At 40.1% G+C, this 27996-nt stretch overlaps 3 protein-coding genes across 7 annotated transcripts in view; 1 reads left to right on the top strand and 2 right to left on the bottom strand.

Moving 5' to 3' along the window:
- Positions 1-27954, bottom strand: part of TLR1 (toll like receptor 1) — a 62447-nt gene extending 34493 nt beyond the window's left edge. Inside the window, exon 1 of the mRNA XM_070615144.1 lies at positions 27815-27954. The gene's annotated coding sequence lies outside the window, so the exon portion shown is untranslated. The remainder of the gene's footprint in view (positions 1-27814) is intronic.
- On the bottom strand, positions 239-27996 carry TLR6 (toll like receptor 6). Of its 2 annotated transcripts, none has more exons than XM_008520693.2 (2): positions 27815-27996; positions 239-3192 (listed from the first exon to the last, which is right to left on the bottom strand). In XM_008520693.2, the coding sequence occupies exons 1-2, from the start codon at positions 27935-27937 to the stop codon at positions 733-735; spliced, it is 2583 nt and encodes an 860-aa protein (XP_008518915.2). In that variant the 5' UTR covers positions 27938-27996; the 3' UTR covers positions 239-732. The 2 variants fall into 2 exon arrangements, with proteins under 2 accessions (XP_008518915.2, XP_008518916.2); XM_008520694.2 differs by lacking the exon at positions 27815-27996 and adding an exon at positions 18567-18682.
- The window catches only part of FAM114A1 (family with sequence similarity 114 member A1), a 75749-nt gene continuing 75079 nt past the window's right edge, over positions 27327-27996 (top strand). For 2 of the 4 annotated variants that reach the window (XM_070615148.1, XM_070615146.1), the window contains exon 1: positions 27350-27448. The gene's annotated coding sequence lies outside the window, so the exon portion shown is untranslated. Of the gene's footprint in view, positions 27449-27996 lie in introns of all 4 variants that reach the window. The other 2 variants (XM_070615149.1, XM_070615147.1) reach the window with 2 other exon arrangements.

The raw sequence follows: 27996 nt of genomic DNA, 5'->3' as shown, positions 1-27996 counted from the left end.
TGAGGCATTAGCCAAAATTCTAAGATAGCCAGAAAAGCCCTATTCAATAACCAATTACAAATAAATTTGGCTCTGAATTTCCTTGGCAAGCAGACACATCCATGTCTTGGGCCTCAACAGCCAATGACTAAAGTCTATATTTCTCTCCATTTACATAAATGACTATGCCATGAGTCCCGATGGTTAATTGCATATTCATGTGGCAGCGTCCAAAATTTAATAAACTATTATTCGGATGTGAAGAAAAAACACTTCTTTATTTTCCATAACTCATCCAAATTTTTCCCAAGCCCCAAAATTGAACAGGATGACAAAGCTCACCCAGAGGCCAATGAGGAACCATAGGACACTCCAGGGACCACTGCATACTGTTCTGAGGTTGATTCTTTCCTTGCCGCCATGAAGTGCCATAAACTCCTGCTCACACAGAATCCATTTTGGAGAGGAGAGAGGAGAGGAAAGGTCCTTGAATGACTGATCACTTACTCGAAAGAGACTGTTTGAATGAGAAACAGAGTGGTTAAACCAGAAGAGACTGAGCTATCTGTAATTGGCAAGTTTGAGCACCACCTCGTCCTCCAGCATGGTTCCCCAGCTCAGTTCAAACAGTTTTCACTACTGAACCCGTGCAGATAATGGAGGCACAATCCAGACAATAACTTAAAACCATAGAGTTCATCAGATTTCAAGTCGACGGTTTCTTAAGTTAAGTTTGGTTTCCTGACTTGTTTTTTAAGTTTTCACATCATTGTTTTCAATGACTAGTGCTACTTTCATATTAAAAGCAGCTCTAATGTTAGCCCAAAAAAGTCCACGTTTGCTCTTCTCCTTGGGCCATTCCAAATAAGTCCTCTGTGTCATGAGAGCCCTGAGCTTGTGATACTTGCTGGGAATGTTGTTCTGTGGAATGGGTTCCAGCAAGATCAGGATTAAGTTATCAGATCCTTCATGAAAGAGATTGTGGTGGGCAAAGTAGAGTTCATAATGGCACCACTCACTCTGAACAAAATTGGGAGACAAAACAAAGATGGACTTGTAACTTTTCTCAATGCAGTTTATGATATTTTCCACAATGCTCTTGCCAGGAACAAAGTTTCTCTCATGGAGACAAATCCGTATATCTTCTTTTTCTAAGCAAGGTACTAGTTCATTCTTCACCCAGGCAGAATCACGTTCACTGTATGAAATAAAAGCATGGAACTGGAGAGTTCTTTGGAGTTCTTCTAAGGGTATGTTCCTAGCCCTGCGCCGGGTCTGGGTCCACTGACACACCATCCTGAGATACCAGGGCAGATCCAGGTAGATACAGAGGATGCTCACAGTAACAGCCAACACCAGCACAGGGACCACAATGGTGACAACAAGCAGAGCTGTGTTGCAGGATAATTGAGACAGATGAAAGTCCTTTAGTGGGGTTCCCTTATAGCTTTCTGGATACTCACACTTATAAGAATCAGGCCAACCCTCTACCACATCACTTGATACTTGGCCTATACTTTGGATAAATTCTCTTAGCTCACACGTACATTGGAATGGATTGTTCCCTGCTTTTATTGACCTAATCTTCTGGCAACTGTGGAAGAAATCGGCTGATGGGTCGGAAATTAAATTATAGTCAATGATCAGTATAGAAAGGCTGTTAAAGGCACCACATCCAGGAAGGTCGGCTAAAGAATTGAAAGCAACATTGAGTACTTGCAGGGCTTCCAGGCTGGTGATATCTTTAGGGATGCTCCTTATTCTGTTATTGTGAAGATCAAGTACCTTGACCCTGGGAGGTAAACATCTGAAAACAGAGTCAGTAAGTATATTTGAAGACAAATTTAACACCACTAGACTCTCAACCCAAGGGCAATTTCCATCAGGTCCATGATATTCCAGAGAATTCCAGCTAACATCCAGTATTTCCAAAGATGGCATATTCTTAGTCATGAGGCCTACTTTGAAAAGATCTTTTAATTCGTTCTTTTGTAAGATAAGTGTCTCCAATCTAACTAAAGTGGAACAGTTTTGAAAAATACTATCTGTGAAAACATTCTGGGTAAAGTTCAAAAACTTAAATGTGCTCGGTGCCTGAGGACAAACCATATGTATAAAAGGTGTATCTGATATGGTTAACATCATAATGTTCATCTCAGAAAACACTGTGTACAACACTTGCTGTGAAAAAATATAAACTCTGTTTGTAATATGTTCTATTTTCAATGCTTTCAATGCCGTTTTAGAATAGGTAAAATCTTCTTTACCAATGCTTTTAACTATTGTTAAATTGCAAATATGGAGAGATTCTACAGGTTTGGGCCAAAGGAATTGAAAAACTCTAACCAAGCATTTCCATGTTGTTTCCACATGGTTGAGGGTAATATTCAGTAGGGTTGGCTGTCTAATGGGGTCTGACAAAAATTTAATCAAAACTTGACAGTTGTCATCATTCAATTTAATATTAGTCAGTTGTAAGCACCCTAAACTATTAAGTGATATGTTCACTTGGACAGAGAATAAATTATATGGGTGGAAAACAAGCTGAAGTGTTTTTGTATTTGGAATTTGAAGACTTTCTGTCTGGTTTTCTTTCACATAATAACCTTCTAAATCAAGAAGGATGCAACTTAGATGCAAGTGAGCAATTGGTAGCAGATCTAATTGCTGTAACCTTGTAGCACTTAATCCCAAGAAATCCAGTTGAGTCAAGTTGCCAAATTCCTTACAAATGGGCAGGACTTCAAAGTCATTGAATGAGAGATCTAAATGCTTGAGACTCATGATAGGATGGCAGGAAATCTTCTGCAACTGATTGTGAGATAAATCCAAATATTCTAAATCCGGGTTGAACTTGAAAATACTAAAATCAAGGTACCGGATGCTATTACGGGAAAGTCTCAAGACTTTCAGCCCTGAGAGAAAGCTCATGTCAGACAGGTGAAGCTCAGATATGCAGTTTTGAGACATGTCTAAGACCTTGGTTTCTGGTGGCAAGTCTTTCAGAACATGAGTAAGGCCTATTTTTGACATGTCTACTGCAAATTTACTTTCATCAGAGAATTGGATTATGGTTCCAACTATTAAGGTCACGATGTAAACAAAATTAAAGATTCTAACAACACATTTGTTGTCTTTGGTCATGATGTTCAAGCGGTAGTCCCTCAAAGGGTTGTTGCTGTTCTTCAGAGCATCTTGATACGCGTCCAAATTCTAGAAATATAATATACATTAAGATGTATAAAGACTGGATGATTGCTCTCAAACTTCCACTTACTAACACAAAATCTCACTGATTCCCTCATTTACTTTCAGAGTCATTTCTTCCCCATAATTTAATGTGGTGTTTTTCCCAGTTGTGCAGCCTGCTAGGCGGAGGCAATACAGACCTCATTATCAAGAATTGCGGTTGTGTGTTTTAACCCATCTGGTGGCTTTCTGAGGGATCCACTCAGCAGCTTGCCTTTGTTTCATGCCCCTCAGAACTTTCTCAGGGCTAGAACAGCCTCCCCGGCAGTGTTTGCTGAAAACCTTTAAAGGTAAATATACTAGCCACAGCTGCCTGGAGCAGGGAATAACAGATGGGACAAGCAGCAGACACACCAAAAAGCCAGAGAAGGAAGAGGTTGGGAAAGGAGATACATGGGAGAAAAGTCTTTGGAAAGCTCCACGTACGAGGGAATCTTGGAAGCCACACACATGCCCAGGGCTGGAGGCATGCTCAGAAAAGACATGCATGCTGAGAAAATATTCAACTTTCACCTCTAGCTAACTTTTAGCTTCTGTACAAGCAGAATGTGAAGGCCAAGGAAGAGTTATAAACAGCCTGGGTCAGCATTGAAGAAGAGCTTCAGCACAGAGCCAATCTGCCAAGATCAGGAGTTTTGTTTTTGCTTTGTTTTATTTTATCTCAGAGTATTTAAGAAAATCTCCACTGGGGCTGGCCCGGTGACACAGTGGTTAAGTTCACACGTCCCGCTTCTCACCGGCCAGGGGTTTGCCAGTTCAGATCCCAGGTGCAGACATGGCATCGCTTGGCAAGCCATGCCGTGGCAGGCATCCCACATATAAAAAGTAGAGGAAGATGGGCATGGATGTTAGCTCAGGGCCAGTCTTCCTCAGCAAAAAAGAGAAGGATTGGCAGCAGATGTTAGCTCAGGGCTAATCTTCCTCAAAAAAAGAAAAAAAAAGAAAATCTCCATCAAGTCACTAACTGACCACTAAGTTAATGGAACAGAGAATTTGATGGCTATACACAACAAAGAATACAGTTTTTATAAAAATAGTTTAGAAAAGTTACTAAACAAACAACCAACCATACCCCACAATAAACAGCAACAACAAATCCTGGGAGAGAGGATAATCTGAGTTACCATATTATAATATTCAAAATGCCTGCTTTAAACAAAAGAACTATGAGGCATGCAAAGAAATAAGGAAATATCGACCATTCATGGGGAAAAAATAAATTAAAAGAACAAAGTTAGAGAACTGACACTACCCAATTTCAAGACTTACTATAAAGCTACAGTAATCAAGACAGTGTGTTATTGGCCAAAGGACAGACAGATCAAAAGACCAGAACAGAGAGCGCAGAAACAGACCCACACAAATACAGTCAACTGATCTTTGACAAAGGAGCAAAGGCAATTTCCTGAAGAAAGGATAGTCTTTTCAACAAATGGTGCAGCAACAGCTAGACATCCGCATGCAAAAAAACAATGAAGGTCTAGAGACAGACTCTACACTTTTCATAAAAATTAGCTCAAAATGGATCACAGAGCTACATGTAAAATGCAAAACTTTAAAACTTCTAGGGAATAATAGAGGAGAAAATCCAGATGACCTTGGGTTTGGTGATGGCTTTTTAGATACAACATCGAAAACAGAATCCATGAAAGAAAAATTAAGCTGGAATTCATTAAAATTAAAATTTTCTGTTTTACAAAAGACACTGTTAAGGTAAAGAAAAAATAAGCTACAGACTGGGAGAAAATATTTGTAAAACATATATCTGATAAAGGATTTGCATCTAAAATATACAATGAACTTTTAAACTCAACAATAAAGAGAACAAACATCACAATTTCAAAATGGGAAAAAGATCTGAACAGATACCTCACCAAAGAACATATACCAATGGAAAATAAGCATATGAAAAGATACTCAAGGGCCCGCCCCGTGGCCCAGTGGTTAAGTGCGCGCGCTACACTTCTGCAGCCCAGGGTTTCGCCAGTTCGGATCATGGGCACGGACATGGCACCGCTTGTCAGGCCATGCTGAGGCGGCATCCCACGTGCCACAACTGGAAGGACCCACAACTAAAATATACAACTATGTACTGGGGAGATTTGGGGAAAAAAGCAGGAAAAAGAAAAAGAAGAAGATTGGCAACAGTTGTTAGCTCAGGTGCCAATCTTTAAAAAAAAAGAAAGAAAGAAAGAAAAGATACTCAATATCATCAAGGTCATCAGGGAATTGCAATTAAAACAACAAAGAAACACCACTATGCACCTATTAGAATGGCCAAAGTCCTGAACCATCAAATGTTGGTGAGGATATGGAGCACCAGGGATTTTCATTCATTGCTGGCCAGAATTCAAAATGGTACAGACACTTTAGAAGACAGTCTGACAGTTTCTTATAAAGCTAAACATAGTCTTACTATATGATCCAGGATTCACACTCCTAGGTGTTAAGCCAAATGTAACGAAAAATCTATGTCCACCCAAAAACCTGCATGTGGATGTTTACAGCAGCTTTATTCATAACTGCCAAAAACTGAAAGCAACAAAACATCCTTCAATAGGTAAAAAGATAAAGATATATGGTACATCCACATAATGGAACATTATTCAGCAACAAAAAGAAATGAGCTATCAAGGCACAAGAAGTCACAGAGAAACCAAAATGCATATTGCTAAGTGAAAGAAGCCAGTCTGAAAAGGCTGTCAACTATATGATTCCAACTCTATGACATTCTGGAAAAGGCAAAACTAAAGAGCCAAAAATAAAAAAAAAAAGCAGTGGTTGCCAGGGGTTAGGGGGAGGGAGGAAGGAATAAGCAGAACACAAAGGATTTTGGGAGCAGTGAAACTATTCCATATGATAGTGTAATGGTGGATATATGACACTGTGCATTTGCCAAAACCCACAGAACTATACAACACTGAGACTGGATCCTAACGTAAAGTATGGACTTTAGTAATAATAATGTCCATATTGATTCATCCATTATAACAAATGTGCCGCACTAAAGCAAGACGTTATAATAGGGAAAGCGGTGTGCAGTGGAGAGGGGGTACATGGGAATTCTCTGAACTTTTTTTTTTCAACTTTTCTTTAAACCTAAAACTGCTCTAAAAAAGAATGTCCATTAATTTGAAGAAAGAAGAGACGTCAACAGAAATGGTCTCTGAAGAAGTGCAGGCATTGACTTACTAGACAGAGACTTTACATCAACTGGATTAAAAATTAACTACATGACTATGATCTTTTCTCTCTGGACTCAGAGAATACTTTATTCTCTTTTAAAGATCAGTCCTTTAGGGGCCGGGCCGGTGGTGCAGCGGTTAAGTTCATACATTCCACTTCGGCGGCCCAGGGTTCATCAGTTCACATCCCCAGTGAGGATCTACGCACCGCACCACTTGTCAAGCCGTTCTGTGACTGGCGTCCCACATATATAGTAGAGGAAGATGGGCACGGATGTTAGCTCAGGGCCAGTCTTCCTCAGCAAAGAGGAGAGTTGGCGGCAGATATTAGCTCAGGGCTAATCTTCCTCAAAAAACAATAAAGACCAGTCCTTTTGTCCCCCCAAAATGTGATACCAGCCAGTTTGATAATCTAAAATTGTACAAAAGGGCAAGCAAGAAGCTCTTCACCGAAACCTCAAGGCATTCTCAAGAGTCTACATTAGTATTCAATTTGGCACTAAACTCAGTCATCTGCAGCAACCAGTGACCCATGAGTGAAGGGTTAAAAACCCCATTTCCCTCCTTCTCCATGGACTAATCTGACCTAGCATCAACTTTCTAGCTCTTTTCTGAAAACGTGATACATGTAGAATGTTAATTATGTTACCGGAAAACCGTTATGTACAGTGAAAATGACCCTTGAACGGTAAATAACATTCAGGCTGAAAGGACTATGTGTGAACTATAATACCAGGTAGGAAACTCCTGCTATGCTTCCTCTCCTATATCTCTCTGAGAAAGCTGGGACCAACTGTGGTCTATTAAGACTTGTGAGTCTGAATGTTTAGATGAGCCTGAGAAGAAAACCTTTTGTCTGGCTTTGCAGAGTCATGACAGCAGTGGGCTTGACTTTCAGATCCTCAACTCAATTTGGCCAAGGCAACATGAGATGAAAGAGATGGGGAGGAAGGTGGTTGACAAGACACTGAGGCCTGATTAGAAGGCCCAACCACCTGTGGCTTGATGATTAAAGCTCTCTGGTATATGCCAGGGGATAAATCCTTTTGTGAGGGTGAATGAGGGTTGGAACAAGACCAAGTTTGTGTCACATGGAAAAACTACCTACTCACTTCACCTCCATGGATTGGACATCACCAAAACCAGCTGTAGCTGGGCTGGCAGAGATGATACCACCATTCATGGGGCCATTTGAGAAGATACAAATAATACAGGCCAAACCAGGCATTGACGACTGGCCAAGGGGTAGAAGCAGGTACACCAGCCTAGAGACCCCATGTTTGTGACGGGACAAAAGGATGGGACTAAAATTGTGCAAAAGGTCAAGCAAGAAGCCAGTCCAGGAAACTCAGACATAAACTCATGAGTCTACACCGTTTGGCTCTGATCCGCACAGAAAAGCATCTATGAGCCCTCCACAGGGAACAAAAGCTGGCAAGGCCAGACAAGGCTCCATGGTCACCTAACTCCCACAGCAACATCATAAGAGCAGCAATGGAAGCTGTGATGGCAACATGGCAGCATCCTTGCACCTACACAAGAGGGCCCACAACCACATTTGCCTGGAGCCACCTACAGGTAGAAGTTAGAAGTGCTCTTACAAACTAGCAAGGGGTGTAGCCGCCCCTGACGCAGGAAGGGTTAATAATCACTGGAAAAGGCTTGCCAACAAACTGTGACCCAGAGGTGAGAAGGCCGGTCAGCCAATGACGGGTAAGACCTCCAGGAGGAGGCAACCTAAGCCAGGCGTGGTCGCCTGGGGGCACAGATGGAGACACTATAACGATATCGGGAGCAGGGGTGGCCGTTGCCTAGGAGGCCTTGCCTGCTCTGAGATAAAAATATACAAGCACAGCAAAAACATGATAATATGAAAACAGAGGCCGAGGGAGGGCTCCTTGAGAAATCACTAAGAATTCTTGGCATTCGCTAATTACTTCATCCAGAACACCTGTGTATGTTTAACAGATGTAAGCTATGTATATATTGAAACACTGGTTATGATAAACTCAGAGTGGCCATCAGCCCTCTCTGCATCTATCCTGATGTGTACATTGGATTGTGACACCGACAAGGGGCAGTTGAGATGACACATATACTCCACTCATTCTCATCACTGGAAATTTTGTTAATCACAGGATCTCATTTTTTGACACAATTCCCATAAAAATGGATGTGTATTTTTCCAACTCTCATTAGACCGGAAGCAACAAGGCTTCAGGAGACAGGGATACAGGATTCAGTGCTTGATAATCCAAAAACATCAAGTTCCTACAGTTGACACTCTGATAAAACAGGAGAAGATAGAGAAATATTAAAAAGCACATTGAAGAAGTCAAAAGGTGTGTCAGGCTAAAGCTGCTGTATGTTAAGAGAGAACAGTTTTCCCAGGGCCAAGAAGGTCTCACTGTATTACAACAGATTTAGACATTGATGTTCATGGCAATGATACTAAGTGAACAAGAAAGATTACCTGGCTGAGGGGTGGAGGCATGTGCATGAGCCCACAGACCCCATATTTGTGACTGGGACAGAGGGTTGGAAATGGGAGGATCACTCAAGCCTATTTAGGATCTGATCTGCACAGAAAAGCATCTAGGAGTCCCCAGGGGACAAGAGCAAGCAACAGTATTTCTTAAGTTGGGCCTTGTGTAGCAGGAATAATTGAAAGAAGATTTTCACTACTCGTTTAGTTTTATTAAAAAAAGGATCCATTGTCCATCACCAGAGGGTATATTGGAAATAGTAAAATAGTCAAGAGATGAGTAGGGTTTTAATTAACCATTTTTTGGAAAAGTAAAAACTCTTCTCAGCTGGGAAACTTTCATTCTAAAATGGCATATGGTTAAAAGTCCCTCACTGCTCCTCTCATACAACCTCTCCCAACTGCCCACTAACACACCCAGGAAAACACAGAAACACTTGAAAATCCAACTTGCCACTAAAAATGATGAAAGAATGAAACAATGAATACACTGAAGAACGGAAAACTAATGGCAGGATACAAAAGCATCTCCACTCATGGAAAAGTAACTGGAGATGTATTAAGGAAAGCCTGGCATACTCAAGCTTTGTCTCAGGAAAATAGACACCCTGACAAAAGTAGGAAGAAATTTAGTTCCTCTCTCTGTCTCTGATTGAAATACCAAGGATGAATGACAAGCAGGTAATTAAGCAGCATTTCATTTACCCAAATAACACTAAGGTGAGTGGGTCAGAGTTTTGCTTCTACAGACCATGCCTTCCAACTCTCCAACATTTCTACACCTAGTCAGTGATGAACTGATCAAGATAAGAACTGGTCAAGAAGCACTCTCACCTCTCCTACTCAACATAGTACTGGAAGTCCTAGCCAGAGCAATTAGGCAAGAAAAAGAAATAAAAGGCATCCAAGTTGGAAAGGAAGAAGTTAAATTATCTCAGTTTGCAGATAATATGATCTTATATGTAGAAAAACCTAAAGACTCCACCAAAAAAACCTGTCAGAACTAACAGAAAAATTCAGGAAAGTTGCAGGATACAAAACCAAAATACAAAAATCAGTTGTGTTTCTATAAACTGACAACAAACTATCTGGAAAAGAAATAAAGAAAACAATCTCATTTACAATTGCATCAAAAAGAATAAAATATCTAGGAATAAATTTAACCAAGGAGGTGAAGGATCTCTACACTGAGAACTATAAAACATGGATGAAAGAAATGGAAGACACAAATAAATGGGAAGATATCCCATGTTCATGAATCAGAAGAATTAATATTGTTAAAATATCCTACTACCCAAAGCCATCTATAGATTCAACGCATTTCCTATTAAAATTCCAATGGTATTTTTTATAGAAATAGAAAAAAAAATCTTAAAATTTGTATGGAACACAAAAGACCCCAATAGCTAAAGTAATCCTGAGACAGAACAAAGCTGAAGGCATACATTTCCCAATTTCAAACTATATCACAAAGCTATAGTAATCAAAACTGGTTGTATTCACACAAAAAACAGACATATTAACCAATGGAACAGAATCGAGAGCCCAGAAATAAATCTATGCATATACGGTCAACTAATATTTGACACAAGAGTCAAGAAGAGTTAATGGGGAAAGTATAGACTCTTCAATAAATGATGTTGGGAAAACTGGATATGCACTCAAAAGAAGGAACCTCTTTCTTACACCACTCACAAAAATTTACTTGAAATAGATGAAAGACTTAACTAAAAGACCTGAAATTATAAAAAAATCCTAGAAGAAAACATAGGAAAAAAGCTCCCTGACACTGGCCTTGGCAACAATTTTTTTTTGGATATGACACCAAAAGCAAAGGCAATAAAAGCAAAAATAAACAAGTGGGACTATATCAAACTAAAAAGCTTCTGCACAGCAAAGGAAACCATCAACAAAATAAAAAGGCAACCTACGAAATGAGAGAAAATATTTGCAAATAATATTTAGGATAAGGGACTAATATAAAAAATACATAAAGAACTCATATAACTCAATAGGAAAATAATACAATTTTAAAAAGGGTGGAGGTGGGGCTGGCCAGGTGGCACAGGCCACGTTCCGCTTTGGTGGCCCAGGGTTCACCAGTTTGGGTCCCATACATGTGGACATGGCACCAATTGGCACGCCATGCTGTGGTAGGTATCCCACATATAAAGTAGAGGAGGATGGGTATAGATGTCAGCTCAGGGCCAGTCTTCCTCAGCAAAAAGAGGAGGATTGGCAGCAGTTAGCTCAGGGCTAATCTTCCTCAAAAAAAAAAAGGGCAGAGGAATTGAATAGACATTTTTCCAGAGAAGACATACAAATGGCCAACAGGTACTTGAAAAGGTGCTCGACATCACTAATCATCAGGGAAATGCAAATCAAAATCACAAAGAGATATTGCCTCACATCTCTCAGAATGGCTGTTATCAAAAAGACCATAGATAACAAGTGTTGGTAAGGACGTAAGAAAAGGAAACCCTTGTGTACTGTCAGTAGGAATGTAAACTGATGTAGCCACTATGGAAAACAGTATGAAGGTCCACAAAAAATTAAAAATAGAACTAACATATGACCCAGCAATTCCACTTCTGGATATATATTTGAAGGAAATGAAATCGATATCTCAAAGAGATGTCTGCACTCCCAAGTTCACTGCAGCATTATTCACAATAGCCAAGAGATGGAAATAACCTAAGTATCTATCAACAGATAAATCGATAAAGAAGAAGTGGTATAAGGTCAGGCACCACATAACAAAGTTTCACTCAACAACAGATTGCATATACAATGGTGGTCTCACAAGATTAGTACCATATAGCAAGGCATGACTGTACATACATATATATACACACAATGGAACATTATTTATCCATAAAAAAGAAGGAAATCTTGCCATTTGAAACAGCATGGATGGACTTAAGGGCATTATGCTAAGTGAAATTAGAGAAAAACAAATACTGTATGATCTCACTTATATGTGGAATCTAAAAAGCAGAACTCATAGAAACAGAGAATAGGTGGTTGCCAGGGGCTGGGGGAAATGAGGAGATGTTGACCAAAGGGTACAAACTTCCAGATATAAAATGAATGAGTTCTGGGGATCTAATGTACCACATGGTGACTGTAGCTAACAATACCGTATTATGTACTTGAAAGTTGCTAAGAAAGCAGATCTTAAATATTCCCACCATACACACACATACACAAAAGGTAATTATGTAAGGTGGTGGATGTGTTAACTAACCTTATTGTGGTAACCATTTTGCAATATATGTATATGTATCAAATTATCACATTGTAAACCTTAAACTCATACCACGTAATACATCAAATATATCTCAATAAAGCTAGGGGGAAAAAACTGGGCAAGAGGTAGGGAGGGACTTGAGGGGGCACACTGCATTCTGAGCTATGTAAACCATACAATGATACTAGTAAATAAGGACAGAAATAGGAACACTAGTAGCTGTGTTCATCAAGAATTGCAATTTGTATACATAATACTCCATTAGGTAAAAGTATCAAAGAATTGGACAATGAGGATAGGAAAAGCTACTACTTCATACTGGTTATGTGATCAAAACAAATAGCTCAAAATGATAATATAACAGATAAGAACACTAATGCAATGTATAACATTGCATCAAAATTTCCAAAGTAAAAATACTAAAAACAAAAGAAGACATTGACAGTGAAAGTATCTACTATATTTCTCTGGGTCATAGTTAGATCAAGGAGCAAAAAGTAAAGATACATGGAGGATTTGAATAAAATAATAAATGATTTAATACATATAAACTTTGTACACTACAAAACGAGAATATTATATATCTAAGTCCTCAGGGTTCATGGAGCATTTAGTAAAATTGAGTGCTACTTAGGTCAAATAAATTTTTAAATAAATACCCCAAAACAGAAATTGTTAAAGTCATACTTCTGACTACAAAATAAACTTTTTAAACCACTTTTTAAAATGTTCTAAATATTTTATGGGTCAAGAAAATCACATTTTCAATTACAAACATTAAAAATCATGAGAGTCAAGAGTGTGGTGTGCACATGCTCCAGCCCTCCTCTTGCCCTAAATCCCCAAAATGATGAAAAAGATACATGCACATATACACACTTAAAAGCAAGAAGGAAAGCCTTTAGGGGAACTTAAACCAGAAGAAGTCTCTGAAATCCACAAGTAGATCAGACCATGATAGACAGAACACTAGCCTCCCAAAGATGTTTGCTTCCTAATCCCGGAATTGTGAACCTGTAATATGGGAAAAGGGAATTAAAGTTACAGATGGAATTAAGGTTGCAATCAGCTGACCTTAAAATAGGAAGACTAACCTGTATTGTTCAGATGGACCCAACACAATCACTTTCAAGTGTCCTTAAAGGTAGAAGAGGGAGTCAGAAGAGGACGTCAGAGTGATGTGAAGTGAGAAGGACTTGATCTGCCATGAGGAAGGGGGTCATGAGCCAAGGAATGTAGATAGCTTCCAGAAGCTCAAAAGGCAAGTAAATGGATTGTCCCCTAGAGCCTCCAGAAGGAATGCAGCCTTCCCAACATCTTGATTGCAGCCCAACAAGACCTATATTGGACTACTACTCTGCAAACTGTAAGACAATAAATGGGTGTGTGTTTTAAGCCACTAAATTTGTGGCAATATGTTACAGCAGTAATAGAAAATTACTTGTTTGGTCCACCTTCCCACGAGTATGCTATGGAAACAGATCAACAAGCAGTTTTCATGGAGCCTCAACCACAATTTTGGTTGCACAATCAAGAAGCATGACACACAAAGCAAACACCGTGATAGAAAGGAACCAAACTCAAGACATGAGAGAAGTTAACGCCCAAGGCAACAGACACAAAAGAGCAGAGTAGGCATTTGTAATAGATACCCTATCTAGAGCAAGGTAAGATTCTAAAAAAGAATGGAGCAGGAATCATGAAAGTTAAAAATTTGATAATTGAATTGGGAAAATTCATTGGCTGAGTTGAATTGCAGAGTGGCACCACTTATGTGTGAATTAGTGAGATAGAAGACCAAGAAGAGGAATTTTCCCAAAACACAGCACAGAAGGCTAAAGAGATGGAATATACAAAAGAAATGCTAAAGGACATGGAAGACAGCTCTACTATCTGAATTATCAGAGGATGGACTCTATCCTCTAAAAAAGAAACTGACTCTAAAAAAAAAATGGGATGCAGAAAGGAATACTTCATAAAGAAAGTAGTAAAATTTACCACTAAGTCCAAAAGGTATTGATGACAAAAATTTTAATAGCAATCTGGAACTAAAATGGCCAAGAATAACAAGGGAGTTAGTGGACAGTGGGAAAGAGGGAGAGAGTGGACTAAAAGCATGAGAAGATCCTTGCCCGATAGAGGAGAAGCTATAGATACCAATTAACTCAAGATGTTAGAAAAATATGTTTGAGTAGGTATATCGTAAAATTAAGAGTAATTATTAGAAAATACAAATAAAAGGGGAAATTTCCAATCATTTGGTGGAGGGGAGACTCTCAGAATAAAGAAACCTCAATCGATCTAGCTCTGTACTGAAGGAATAATATACAACGATTAATTAAGGTGTTTCTGGAATTGTAAGAATGGTTTATTATTAGCAAATCTATGACAATAATACATCAATAGGTCAAAGGAGAAAAACAGATAAGCATCTCCATAGATGTTAAAAATTCATTGGATAAAATTCAGCATTCGTCTTTGACTAAAAATACAGTTTTAATTAAACTAGATATTAAAAAGAAATTTTGAAAACTTGATAAAGAATGTATCAAGTATCTAACTTAAACCAATATCCCACTCGCAAGGCATTCCCTTAAAGTCAATGTCAAAGATGCCCACCATTATTTAACACTGTTCTAGAAGTTCTAACTATTGTAATTAAGGAGGAAAAAAGTAGAGACAGAAATTTGGAATGGAGGAAATAAAATTATCATTATTTTTAGATTATACGACTGTCAATGTGGAACATCCGAGAGAAGAAATTGAAAAACTGTTAGAATCAGTAAGAGAGTACAATAAAGTGGCCATTACAAAATAAATTACTCTTAGAAGAAGAAATCTGATTGTCCAAAAACAGCAGGTTGTCAAACAAATTATGATGTATCCATATAATTAAATATTACTATGTGGCCTTTAAAAATAGTGAAAATCTAATATCATGGGCTCACTATCTATATGTAAGTGACAAAAAGCAGTTTATTAAAAGAACACACAGTAGTAAATATGTACACATACATGTGAAAAAGTTAGTAAGATACATGCCAAGATAGTAACAGTGACTATCTCTGCATGGTAAGATTATATGGGAGGTTTATTTTCCTCTTAGTTGTTACCTGTATTTTTCAAATTTTCAACATTCGAAATTAAGTAAAGCACATTTTTTACTCAGAAAATTTACCAAAAAATCACTTAATAATATGAATCATGCCCAATCTCACAAAAAATAACAATGCAGGGGCTGGCCCCGTGGCCGAGTGGTTAAGTTCGCGCACTCCGCAGCAGGCGGCCCAGTGTTTCGTTAGTTCGAATCCTGGGCGCGGACATGGCACTGCTCATCAGACCACGCTGAGGCAGCGTCCCACATGCCACAACTAGAGGAACCCACAACGAAGAATACACAACTATGTACTGGGGGGCTTTGGGGAGAAAAAGGAAAAAAATAAAATATTTAAAAAAAAATAAATAAAAAAATAACAATGCAAATTAAAACAAAATAGGACAAAACATCTAGACGAAACTTATGATCCTGGATTGGATCCCACTTCGGACAGACCCGCTGTGAAAGTTACTTGAATTACAAGGGGGGAATGGATTTTAAGAGGGAGAAGATACTTAGATGATATTAAGAAATAAATGTTAATTTTTGATAATGTTATTTGACTAGGTAGGAAAATGTACTTTTTTAGAGGTACGCAATGAAGCATTTAGAGACGGAATGTCAGAATGTCTATAATTTACTTTAAATATTTAAGCATAAAATGATAGGGGCCCGCCCTGTGGCTGAGTGGTTAAGTTCGTGCGTGCACTCTGCCTCGGTGTCCCGGGGTTTCGCAGGTTAGGATCCTGGGCGTGGACATGGTACCGCTCATCAGGCCACGCTGAGGCAGCGTCCCACATGCCACAACTAAAAGGATCCACAACTAGAATACACAACTATGTACTGGGGCGATGTGGGGAGAAAAAGCAGGGAAAAAAAAAAAGAAGATTGGCAACAGTTGTTAGCTCAGGTGTCAATCTTTAAGAAAACAAAAAAGATAAAGTAGGGGGCCGGCCCGTGGCCGAGTGGTTAAGTTCACAGTTTCCAATCCTGGGCGCGGACATGGTACCACTCATCAGGCCATGCTGAGGCGGGATCCCACATGCCACAACTAGAAGTACGCACACCTAGAATATACAACTATGTACTGGGGGGCTTTGAGGAGAAGGAAAAAGAAAAAAAGATTGGCAACAAATGTTAGCTTAGGTGCCAATCTTTTTTTTTTGAGGAAGATTAGCCCTGAGCTGACTACTGCCAATCCTCCTCTTTTTGCTGAGGAAGCCTGGCCCTGAGCTAACATCCATGCTCATCTTCCTCTACTTTATATGTGGGACGCCTACCATAGCATGGCTTTTGCCAAGTGGTGCCATGTCCACACCGGGGATCCGAACCGGCGAACCCCAGGACACAGAGAAGCAGAATGCGCAAACTTAACCACTGTGCCACCAGGCCAGCCCCTTAGGCGCCAATCTTTAATGAAAAAAAAAAATGTGGGTCAAATAGGAATTTTTGTTTCCTAAAGATTAAGAAAAAAAGTGTGATTATTTTCCCCTACCAAATTGGGAAAATTCAAAAATATAATACCCCAGTGTTGGTAGGTGGGACTAAAATAAGAACTCTCATTTACTCCTGGCAAGAATGAGAAATTACTACAACCCTTTTGAAGAGTAAATAGAGAAATTCCTTAAAAATAGGCTTACCCTTATTTCAGCAATTCCACTTCTAGGAATTTTCTTCTAAAGGAATTATTAGAGATATACATAAAAATATGACCATGAGGATGCTTGTGTTGTGAAAAATTGAAAATTATAACGTCTAACGTAGAAAACGGCTTAATCAATTATGGTACACCCACAACATGGAACAACATACAGTCTCAAATATTGTACTTTTGGGGAAAAAAATGTCTACAATATAAAGTTAAGTGAATAAAAGAATACAAAATTGTATATGCAGTAGGACTCTAATTTTGTAAAATGTGATGAAAACCTGACATCTACGCAAAGCCTAGGGGGAAAAAGAATGGGAAGAAAATACCAGATGCTAATAGTGGTATCTCTAGGTCTCTGAATCAGTTGAATTTAATTTTCTTTCTTATGCTTTTGAATATTTGCAAAATTTCTAAGTTTGAACATCTTTCACAAGTTGAAAAAGTTGTCTTAAAATAGAGCTAATGTAAAAATATTTTATATTTAAAGAAACATGCTTGTATTATTGGTGTATATGAGAGAGAGAGAGAACTTCTTCCACATTATGCTAGATAATTGACATTCATGAATGAGAACCCACCTAGAGGTCCCTCCGTGGTGTCTGTGCTCAGGGGACTGAAACAGCCACCGTGTGGGAAAGCTATCCACTGCCCTCATAGCATCCTCCCCCCATAATACAAATATCCCTCTGGGGGCATTTATACCCTCAAGCAGTTCCTAGTGTATACTCTTAACAAACAAGCCAGGAGCTTTTCTCTTTAATTTAAAAAAAAAATTAAAAAAGGAGAGGAAAAAAGGGAGATGAGAAGTGAAGATCAGAGAGCTCACAATTTTTTTTAAAGGAAGTAAGAAGAGATAAAAGGTAGGGTTTTTTTTCTTTAAGGCATTAAATAAATAGAGGGAGAAAAAAGACAGCTGGAAGAAGCTCTATTTCAAGAAAAAAGCAATAGTGGATAGGATCTATGAAAAGTAAAACCACAAGAAAGAAAAGATCAGAAAAAAATTAAATGAGGTAAGTGTGATTTCATAATCAAGTCAACAAATACGCAAGAAAAACATTTGTTTTATTTTGTCAAAGTTTAGTTGAGAGACCTAGAAGAACCAAGTTCTAGAAGAGTCCCTCCCCCTTCCTCCATTCAATAAGTGTTTATTCAGAGTGTAGTACGTGCCAGCACTGTGCGAGGGGTCAGGTACTGGGACTACAAATATGAATAGCACTGACATAATCTTTGCTTTTAAAATGCTTATCAATTAGTGACAGTTACAAATAAACAACGATAAAACCATATGACAGGGGATGTCAAACACTCATGTCTACTATAAAAATGCATACCACGTGATAGGTGCCATATCGATGGCATTAACTACTATAAATGTTACTGAAAACAACGAACTAGAGAAAGGTGAAAAGAGAAAAACGTAGTAGATGAAAACAGAAGAAATAAGTAACACCAGTTAGTTTTTGTCCTTAATGATTACAAGTGCTAGTTATTTTTCTATCTTTTCAAGATAGCCATACTGTTATTTCTTGTATAATTAAAACGACATTTGCGATACTAAAAAAGAAAACATGAAATCATTTTCCAAAAATTTCAAAGAAATGTTACCTATTTTCTTGCTTATTTGAAGTAATTATGCCATAATTTGAAAAAGCCACAAAAGCCTTACTTACCAAGATTTCTTTCTCAGAAGAAGAGAAAGTAACTTCTAAAAGCACGGAAAAATAAGTGCTTGGCAAAATGCAAATCCTTGGTTTCAATTTAAAGCAAAACCTTAGAAAGTTTTGTGCCATCTGCTGGTCCTTACTGGAATTACTCCCACATGTGAATTTCCCTTTCAAAGGTCACGCGCAAAGCACAAAGGTTTTTCTGGGCTACAGACTAAAACAGGTATCAAATTTTAAAACTCATATGAGCAAGCAGCTTATGACAATTTCAGTGTGAACAAAAATATTTTCCTAAAGCAATACTTACGTGTAAGCTTTTGCAGCCTTAATGTTAAATTGTCACCAGAGTGGAAAGTTAAGAACTTCGCCTATTTTCTATTATCGCCATATTTAACATTTTCAAAATAATTGCAAGTACCATTATCAAGCAGTTTCGGAGCATTATTTTAGCTGGATGAGATACTTTAAAATAAAACAAGCTTAGGTTCAAGATTTGTGTTTTAAAAAATCAACTGTCAAGGACAGTTTAGTAGTTGATACATATATAGCCACACCAGGGGGGAAATTGTGTCTTGTTTCTCCACATTGTGACCAACATTTGGTATTATTAGATGCTTTAATTTTTAATACTAGACTCTAGAATAATAAATAACACTGAGATCCTGGACTAGTTAAAAAAATCAATTTTCTAAAGGCCATTTGGAATAATCTTAGAACGATATCAACAGGAGTCGACACAAAGAGAAAGTGTCTGCTTCACCAGATGCTCCAAGTAGCCACGACTGATCCCAAGACTGTCCGCTTAATTGAGGTTCTGTAAAGAACTGAGTTAAATAATCATTCTACAATTAATCCCACTGTCTGGCATTACCTCCTTGTTACAAAAAACAAGTTAAGACTACACAGTTTGACCCATGACAAAGTTGGACAATTGGGTAAGAATCACTTCTGCTTTCTGGAGGAAGAGAAAGACCAGCTTCTTCCTATTAATTCTTACTCATCAAATAAAACAGGAAGTCTTCTCAAGCCTGGGAGGGTCAGCAAGGAGTGGATGGGTCTCTGCTGGACCAGCAAGAGCAGACAGCTGGAGAGCAGTGGGTATCTGTGACACCGGGAAACCAGATTTGTGAAATGGGCAGAGGAGAAAGGGGCCAGCTGTAGCTCTGAGGGAATTTCAAGCAACACTGGACTAAAGTCTTTAAGAAAATACACACTCACACACAGCAGCACAGATTTGGTCACGTAACACGGTGACTTTCAACGAACACTCGTAAGGGCATTGCATAATAACACTGGTTTTTAGGAACAAAGAGATTATTCTTTTTGAGACTGTTATAATTCTTAAAAATGTCTTTAAGAAGATGACAAAACCCACAAAATTCAGGTAATGTGGAAGCAGCATGGCTATAGAACAAACAGACAGTACTGAGCTGACCTCTTCACAATGCCTCCTACCAGCTCTGTGGCTTTGGGCAAGTTGCTTAACCTCACAGAGACTCCACTTATTCATCTGTAAAATGGGAGTGAGTACTTGTGACTTATAGGGAAGATAAGAATATAAAGTGGATGGAATAGTGACTGACAGAAGAGAAGTCATTACAGTAAGGAGCTTTGGAATTCTCGGCAAGCCTTCCATCTTTATGTGCTGAGGTGGAAAGTAAAATGCAGAATGGTAAGGTACAGAGTGAGACATCATTTGCATAAAATCTGTCTGGCACATATTTACATAGGTTATCTTCTTGCCAGGCATTGTTCTGAGTACTTTACAAGTATTAACTCACTAAACCCTCATAAAGGTGCTATGAGATAAGTACTACCATTATCCTCACTGATGGGGGAGGGAGGAGCAGTAGTTAACTGTCCAAGGTTACACTGTTGGTCACTGACGGGGCTGGGGTTTGAACCCAGACACAATGTATCCCCTGCATCTGTGTGCTTCAGCATTACCCCACGGTACCTTGTAAGACACCATCCATCCTATGAGACACACACAGAGGAGAGACACAGAGAGAGAGGAGCAGGTCTATGTAAACAGAGGCAGAGATGGGAGTTTTGCAGTCGCAAGTGAAGGAATTCCTGGAAACACCAGAAGCTGCTTGATTTTGGACTTCTGGCTTCCAGAACTATGAGAGAATAAATTTCTGTTGTTTTAACCCACCTAGTTTGTGGGAATTTGTTATGGCAGCCACAGAAATCTAGCACAAGGGTCTACATACAGAGGCTGACATATGCATAGAAATCTTTTTTCTGAGAGGATACTTAAGAAACTGTTATCTTTGAGCAGAAGTACCCAGGGAGAGACATATTATTATTCGCCATTTTATGCTCTTTTGTCCTGTTTGAATTTTTTAAATATGCGCATGCTACTATTTTATGCATTTTTACTTTATAAAAATAAAGTAGTATCATAGTGGGATAAGTAAAATAACATAGTCTAAGGCCAGTAAATATGTTGTCCCAACGTAGATAGAGGTAAGACTGCCTTTCTCTTTCCCTGGAGAACCAACAGATAAATATTAATGTCTACCAACAGTTTTGAAACAAATTATATGAAAATTATCAATATCATGGAATATACAAACCACAAGAAATAAAATTGATAACAGATATTAAATAATGATATTAAATTAAGATCTTCTGCTGAGTTAAAAAAAGACAAGCCACAATCTGGGAGAAGACATTTGTAACGCATACAACCATAAAAGGATTAATATCCAAAATAAATAAAGAATTCCTACAAATCAGTAAGAAAATGACTAACAAACCCAATAGGGGGATTAGCAAAGAATATAAACAGATGGATAAGATGAAGGGAAATGGAAATAGCTCAAATACATGACAAGGAATACATCCTCATTAGAATATGAGAAAATACAAATTCAAACAACCAGGAGACACCATTGTACACTCCTGAGATGGACAAAAATTAAAACATTTAATAACATCAAATGTTAGTCAGAATACGAGGGAACAGCTCTCACACATGTCCAGGGATTCTGACTTAAATAGTCTGGGATGGGGCCAGTCATCAGTATTATTTTAAAAGTTCTGCAGGGGATTTCATTCCAGCCTGGTGAGGGTCAAGGCACTCTTGAGACTCAAACTCTATCCTAAACACATCGCCCTCTAGTGGTCCCTGTTTTCTCAACTGCATCCCTCACACCTTGGAGTCTTTGACTCTCACTGCTACTTCCAGATCACTGTTCCTCCCTCCAACCCTTGAAACTTACCCCTTCTGGTTACAGTCATCCACAGAGCCCCATCACTACCTCATTTGCTGAGTATTTTAGCACCGCTCACTGTGTAAGTCCAACACCACCCCTATTATAATTCTAGTGATTTCAATAGCTACGTAGAGATTCTTTCATTCCCCTGGCTTCTTAGTTCTTTGATATTCTCTCTTCTAACAATCTTGTCCTGCAACCTACCTCAGCCATCATTCCCTTATTACACCCTAGATATTATTATTACCATTGGCTGTACCCTCTCCACAATCTCAACTGCCGGCATCCCACTTTCCAGCTACCACCTCCCCGTGTTTCCTTCCAGTGCCAACAATTCCCCAGCCCCACTGCCCTAGACTGAAAGATCGTGATCTATCCTTTTAATCATCCCCCTGCCTTCACCCTCAGCTACCTTACTCCTCTTTCCTCAACTCAGGTTAAATTCAACTCACTGCTGAACTATACTGAGCCTGAACAGCTGAATGTAGTTGGAAGAAATACACACTTTGCTGTGACAAGAGATTTTCACATATTGAGGTATATGGGGTAACTATTCAAGTTCAAAACTGATTCAGCTTGAACTAGAAAGCCTGACTTATGGCCTATCAAACATACATTGTACATCTGCTTATCCATTAAAGTAAGGAATCACTCTTGAGATAAAGAACGCATACTTCCCTTCCTACGCCCTCTTGGCAACAACACCCTAGTGGTAACGCCCGGTTTAGTCCCTTTCCTGGCGTCAGGGTCATGTTGACCTGCTAATTTGCAACTGAGTATCTCTGAAAATGTATCCTGGGTGTGTTTAATGTATCTTCTTATGTTCTAAAAAGACATAAAACTGTACTGAAACCCATGCTTCTCTGGAACGCCTTCTAAGGCCTTCCCGGGTTAAAATCCTCATTTTGCCTCATAATAAACTCACCCCAATTTTGATTTATAGGTTGGTTATGGGTTATTTGCATCAACAGCTGACTGTCTCACTTGAAATTCATGACTGGGTCCCAACCTCAAGATGAGCAGCAATGCTAGTAGTCTTCCTATTCCCCTCCCTAGCGCATTTACTCTCTTCTGTCTTACACCTCCTCCTCTCTGTTAGCCATCCAACACCTCCGTCCCTTCCTCATACTCAGCTGATGATACTTCATTTTTCATGAAGAAAATTAATGCAACCTGAAGAGCATTTCCACATCCTCCCCCCAAAACTCTACTAGCCTCCCTGCACCTGTTCTACTTTACTTTCCTCTGTCTCCTGAATGAATCCTCTGTGTCAAGAGCCATTTCTTCCCTAGTAAGCACTGAATCCCATTCCTGTTGTCTACTCCAGGAAATCACTCTTGCAATTATCCTCTCTCTACTGCATCATCATTTTTCTGCTCTAATGTATGATTCTGTAGGGGAGGAAGACATTTCCTCTACCCCCTCTGGGTCCTTCTGCTCGGACTACAAATTAAACTGACAGGAGACAGAATAACAGGAGAAAATTAAACAAAGCTTTATAACATGTATACATGAGAGAGACCCAGAAAAACTGAGCAACTCACCAAAATGGCAGAAGCTCTCACCTTAAATACCATCCCCAGCTAAAGACAAAGAAGGATGTTGGGGGAAGGGGGAGTCAGTTATGGGAGATTACCAGAAAAGTACAGTAAACAAGAGTAAGGTTATTATGTAAATTTAAGTCCTTGCCTTCAGCATTGATAAGAGTTTTTAGAGATACAGTCATCTCCTCTTCTTCCTGGCATAGAGAAGGAGACACCTTTACAGATGGAGATTTCCATTATAATGTAAATGTTTCTTCCAAAGGGTAACTTCTACTTTTCAGAGTTTCTCTCACATCTGCAGTTTTTAAAAGTAACCAGCCAAAAGTAATCCTCATGCCAAAGAGACATATCTTCAGGTGGCCACTTCCAATCCCCCACAATTCCAATTAGCATAAATGCTACAATTTCTCTAATTTAAAAAAAATTGCTTCCTTTTAACCCACAACCTCATCCTCTTTTCTCCTCATTACACCAGAACTCCTTGAAGGAGTTGTTTTTACTCACTGTCTCCAATTATTCTCCCATTCTTTAAAATCTTCTCCAATCAGGTTTCTTTCCCCACCACTCCAGAAAAATAGCTCTTATCAAGGTCACCAAGGACCTTCACGTTGCCAAATCCAAGGGTCAATTCTCAATTTTCACCTGAACTATTAGCAACATTTAACACAGCTAAAAGATTTTGAAAAGTTTTCTTACTTGGCTCCTGGGACCCTACACTCCCCTCCTCCACTCCCACTCCCACACAACTCCCTCCAATTTTCCTGCTTAATCACTAGCATTCTTTCCCAGTCTCTTCTGTGTTCCTTATCTCTCTAACATGCAACACCCAAGACTCAGTCTTGGACTTCTCTTCTTCAACTCCATGCACTCTCATCCTGGTCCATGGCTTGAAAAACTATTTATTTGCTGATGACTCCCCAATTACTATCTCCTGCCTAGACTTCTCTCCTGAACTCCAGACTCCAACTGCCTGCTAAACATTCGCTAAATTGTTCTTGTTGAAAATCAAATGCTTGAATTCTCGCTACCTCAAACCCCAAACCTACCCCTTTTGCATCCTCCTTGATCTCAATAAATGATATTTCTATTCTTGCAGTCACTCAAGTCAAAATCCTTGCAGCAATTTGTGACTTCTTTCTTTTGCTCAAACTCCATATCCAATCCATAAGCAAATTTTGTTGAGTTTTTCTTTGAAATATATCCATAAGCAAGACACCTCTCATGCCCTTCACTACTCCCATAGTGGCCAAACCATCATCATCTCTCACATAGGTAACTGCAGTGGCCTCCTGTCTGCTTTGTCTGCCTCTGCCTTCACCTCCATGCATCCACCCACCCCGAGCCCATCCCAATCCAATTAGAACCAGAAGCTAGAATCATGGCACACTCCTACTCAAAAGCTGTAAGGATTCCCTTTTCAAAGTATAAGCAAAACGCGTACTGTGGTGTGCAAGGCGCTGCCTGGTCTGCTCCATCTCTCAGTCTCCACTACCTCTATGGCCTCATCTCCTTCCACTCTGCCCTATCCTCCTTATGCTCCAGTCACCCTGGCCCCCTTACCATTCTGCGAGTGCACCAACCATGCTCCCACATTGTTCTTGCAGTCCCCTCTGCCTGAAAATGTTCCCAGATATCACCATTGTTCACTCCCTTACTTCCTTAAAATCTACACTGAAATGTCACTTATCGGCAGGGACTTCTCTGTCCATGGTTGCTCCCCATCATTCTCTAGACCTTACAGACTCTACATCCTGCTTTATTCCACCACCTGATATATTATGTAGTTACTCTATCTCCCTTTCAATGGAACGTAAGTTCTCTGAGGATAGGACTTTGCTTTGCTCCTTATTGTATTCCTAGCACCTAGAGCAGTTCTAGGTACATAGCACATGCTCAAAAAAGTTTTGTCGAATGAATGATTGAACCACACTACAGGACAGTTTCACAATACCTGGCGAAGGTGAACTGGCTGTTCCATTTCTAGCTTGGGATACAAGAAAACGTACAAACATGGCCATTGCAGCACTGTATGTAATACAGTAGTTAGCACTATATGTAATTATATATAATAGTGAAACATGAAACACGCTAAATGTCCATTGCTTGGGGAATGGATAAACTGCAGCATACTTATACAATGGAACACTATAAAGACTTTGAAATGAATGTGCTAGAAATCCTATAAAGACTTTGAAATCATGTACATTTATGAACGTGAATGAGTCTCAAAAATATAATGTTGAGTAAATGAGTGTATGGGACATTACTTATAACTGAAAAATAATTTTGTATAATGTTTACGGGTGAGGATATGTGCAATAAAGTATAGAAATATGAGTGGGAAGGATACACAACAACCTCAGGACACCTCCAGGGAAGGTAGAGAAGGGAGGGACAGGGTTTCAGACATATGTGTAATATTTTTTTTTCTTTTAAAAGAAGGTTCTAAAATAAATAAGACAAAAACCAAAATTTGTTAAATCTACTTGTTGTGTATTCTTTACTTTTTTCTTTACAAATAAATATTTGTCATATTATTCTCTGGTTTTCTATATGTTTTAAATACTCCAGAATTCTTTAAATGAATAAAAAAATTTTAAGTTGCAAAAAAATAAAAGTTTTGAAATAAAAGCTGGTGGGCTTGGAAGCAGCAACATTTGAGTAAAAGGGCATAATTTGCAGGCAGCAACAAAGCTTATTGCTGGAGTTGCTTGGTTGATATTATTTTATTGGAAAGGTGTGGTTTGGGTCAAAGGAGAAAAGGAAACCAGCCCTTTAAAAGGGAACGTCTGCTTGGGCTGTTGCCATTCAGCACAGCACAGAGGGTCAGGTGTAGCAAAGGTGCTTGCTGTCCCTAGGCAGGCGCAGACGTCACAGGCATGCTGTGTATCTATGGCACACCAAAACACACGCCACACCTGGAACACAATTTGCTACCACAATTGCAAAACTCAGAAAGAATCACTGTTTTTAAAATCATATTTTCCCTAACTTTTACATAAAATATATGCATACGTATATATTTACAGGAATGGGTTTATACTATACATACACTTTTGTAAGTTTATCCCACTCTCGACTTAATATTCAGCCATGACCTGCCTTCCTTCCATGGAAACAAATTGGATGTAGTTATAGTTTTTAACAGCTACAGCATATCCGATTGTTTGAAGTGACTATAGTTTACTTCTTCTATCCCTTCTTGTGGCACTGATTATTTCTGGGTTTTCTCTGACATAAACAACCACAATAAACATCCTTGTACATACACATTTGCACTTCTGACTGTTTACTTAGGACAAATTCGCAAACGTGGAATTCCCGGGCCAAAGCTAATGCATTTGAATTTTGATCCACATTTCCAAACTGGCCTAGCAAGTGTTTTTGTTTGGTGGGTTGATTTTTAATACACTCCCCCAATCAGGGTAAGGGAAAGCGGTTTAACACACACTCAGGGGACCGCAAACTCTTGCTGAACTTCCGCGACCTCTTCCCGGTGAAATTGCGGGGCTTTCCAGGAGCTTTTTGTTGCTTTTTTTTAAGATTAGCACCTGAGCTAACATCTGTTGCCAATCTTTTCTTCTTCTTCCTCTTCTCCCCAAAGCCCCCGAGTACATAGTTGTATATTCTAGTTGTAGGTCCTTCTGGTTGTGTTATTTGGGAGGCCACCTCAGCATGGCTTGATGAGCAGCGCCATGTCCACGACCAGGATCCGAACCAACGAAACCCCGGGCCCCAGAAGCAGAGCGCGCTAACTTAACCATTCGGCCATGGGGCTGGTAGCTCGGGGCGCTTTTAAAGGAAGGAAAGAGATCCAGAGAAACCCGCGACCCGCCCAGGGGTGGGCGCCCCTTTGGTTCTCCCTGCCCGGAACAGAGCTAGAAAAGCAGTTTCCCAGGGAAGGTCGCAAGCGCAGCCGGGCCCCTCCCGCCCGGGAAAGGGGGAGCGGGGCGCCTCCGCGGTGCTCGAGGCAGGGGCGGGGCGCGCGGGGGCGGGGCCGCGGCCCGGCCGCCCCCTTGTCCCCCTCCGGCCCGCCCTCCGGCCGCGTCCCCGCCGGCCCTGCCGACGTGGCGGGGCGGGACCCGCCCGGCGCTGCTGCGCGCACTCGGCCGCCTGAGCGGTAAGAGCCCCGGGTATCCTCTCCACATCCCCTTCCCCGGGCCAGGGGTGAATGCGGGGCCAGCTGCAGCGGGGTGGTGGGGAGACCCTGCCGTCGCTCCTTGTCCTGATCCCCGAATCCCGCCCGCTGCGTTAGGGAGAAGCTGTCGACAGGGACTTGGCACTGGGCGCGGGACCCGGGAGGACCGGCTTGGGGGTGAAGGTCCGGGGAGGCGCGCGCGGCGCGGCCGAGGGCCCTGCGTGGGTGCGGGCGTGTGAGTGTGTGTGTGTGAGTGTGTGTCGCTCCGGGTCCACGCTCATGCACACACCCACACGCCCGCACTCCGGGTCTGCCCCCTCGGCCGGCGTGAACCCCTTTGGAGCCTACCTTGTCCTTCCGAAATATCCACTCCCGGCACCAAGCAAGTCTGAAAAAGTTTTCCCAATGTCTCTGGTCCAAGTCAGAGAGGCAGGATGCAGGGTCCCCGCAGCCGGGTGCACAGGCCTCCATCCCGGGTTCGCCAAAACTGAGCTCAGGCCTTGACCTCCCACCCAAGCTCACCGGTCCCT

Source organism: Equus przewalskii, chromosome 3 (assembly GCF_037783145.1).
Source record: "Equus przewalskii isolate Varuska chromosome 3, EquPr2, whole genome shotgun sequence".
In the NCBI taxonomy this organism is placed as follows: Eukaryota; Metazoa; Chordata; class Mammalia; order Perissodactyla; family Equidae; genus Equus; species Equus przewalskii.
Note: the sequence above shows the minus strand (reverse complement) of the source record. Positions and strands in the feature narration are given on the sequence as shown.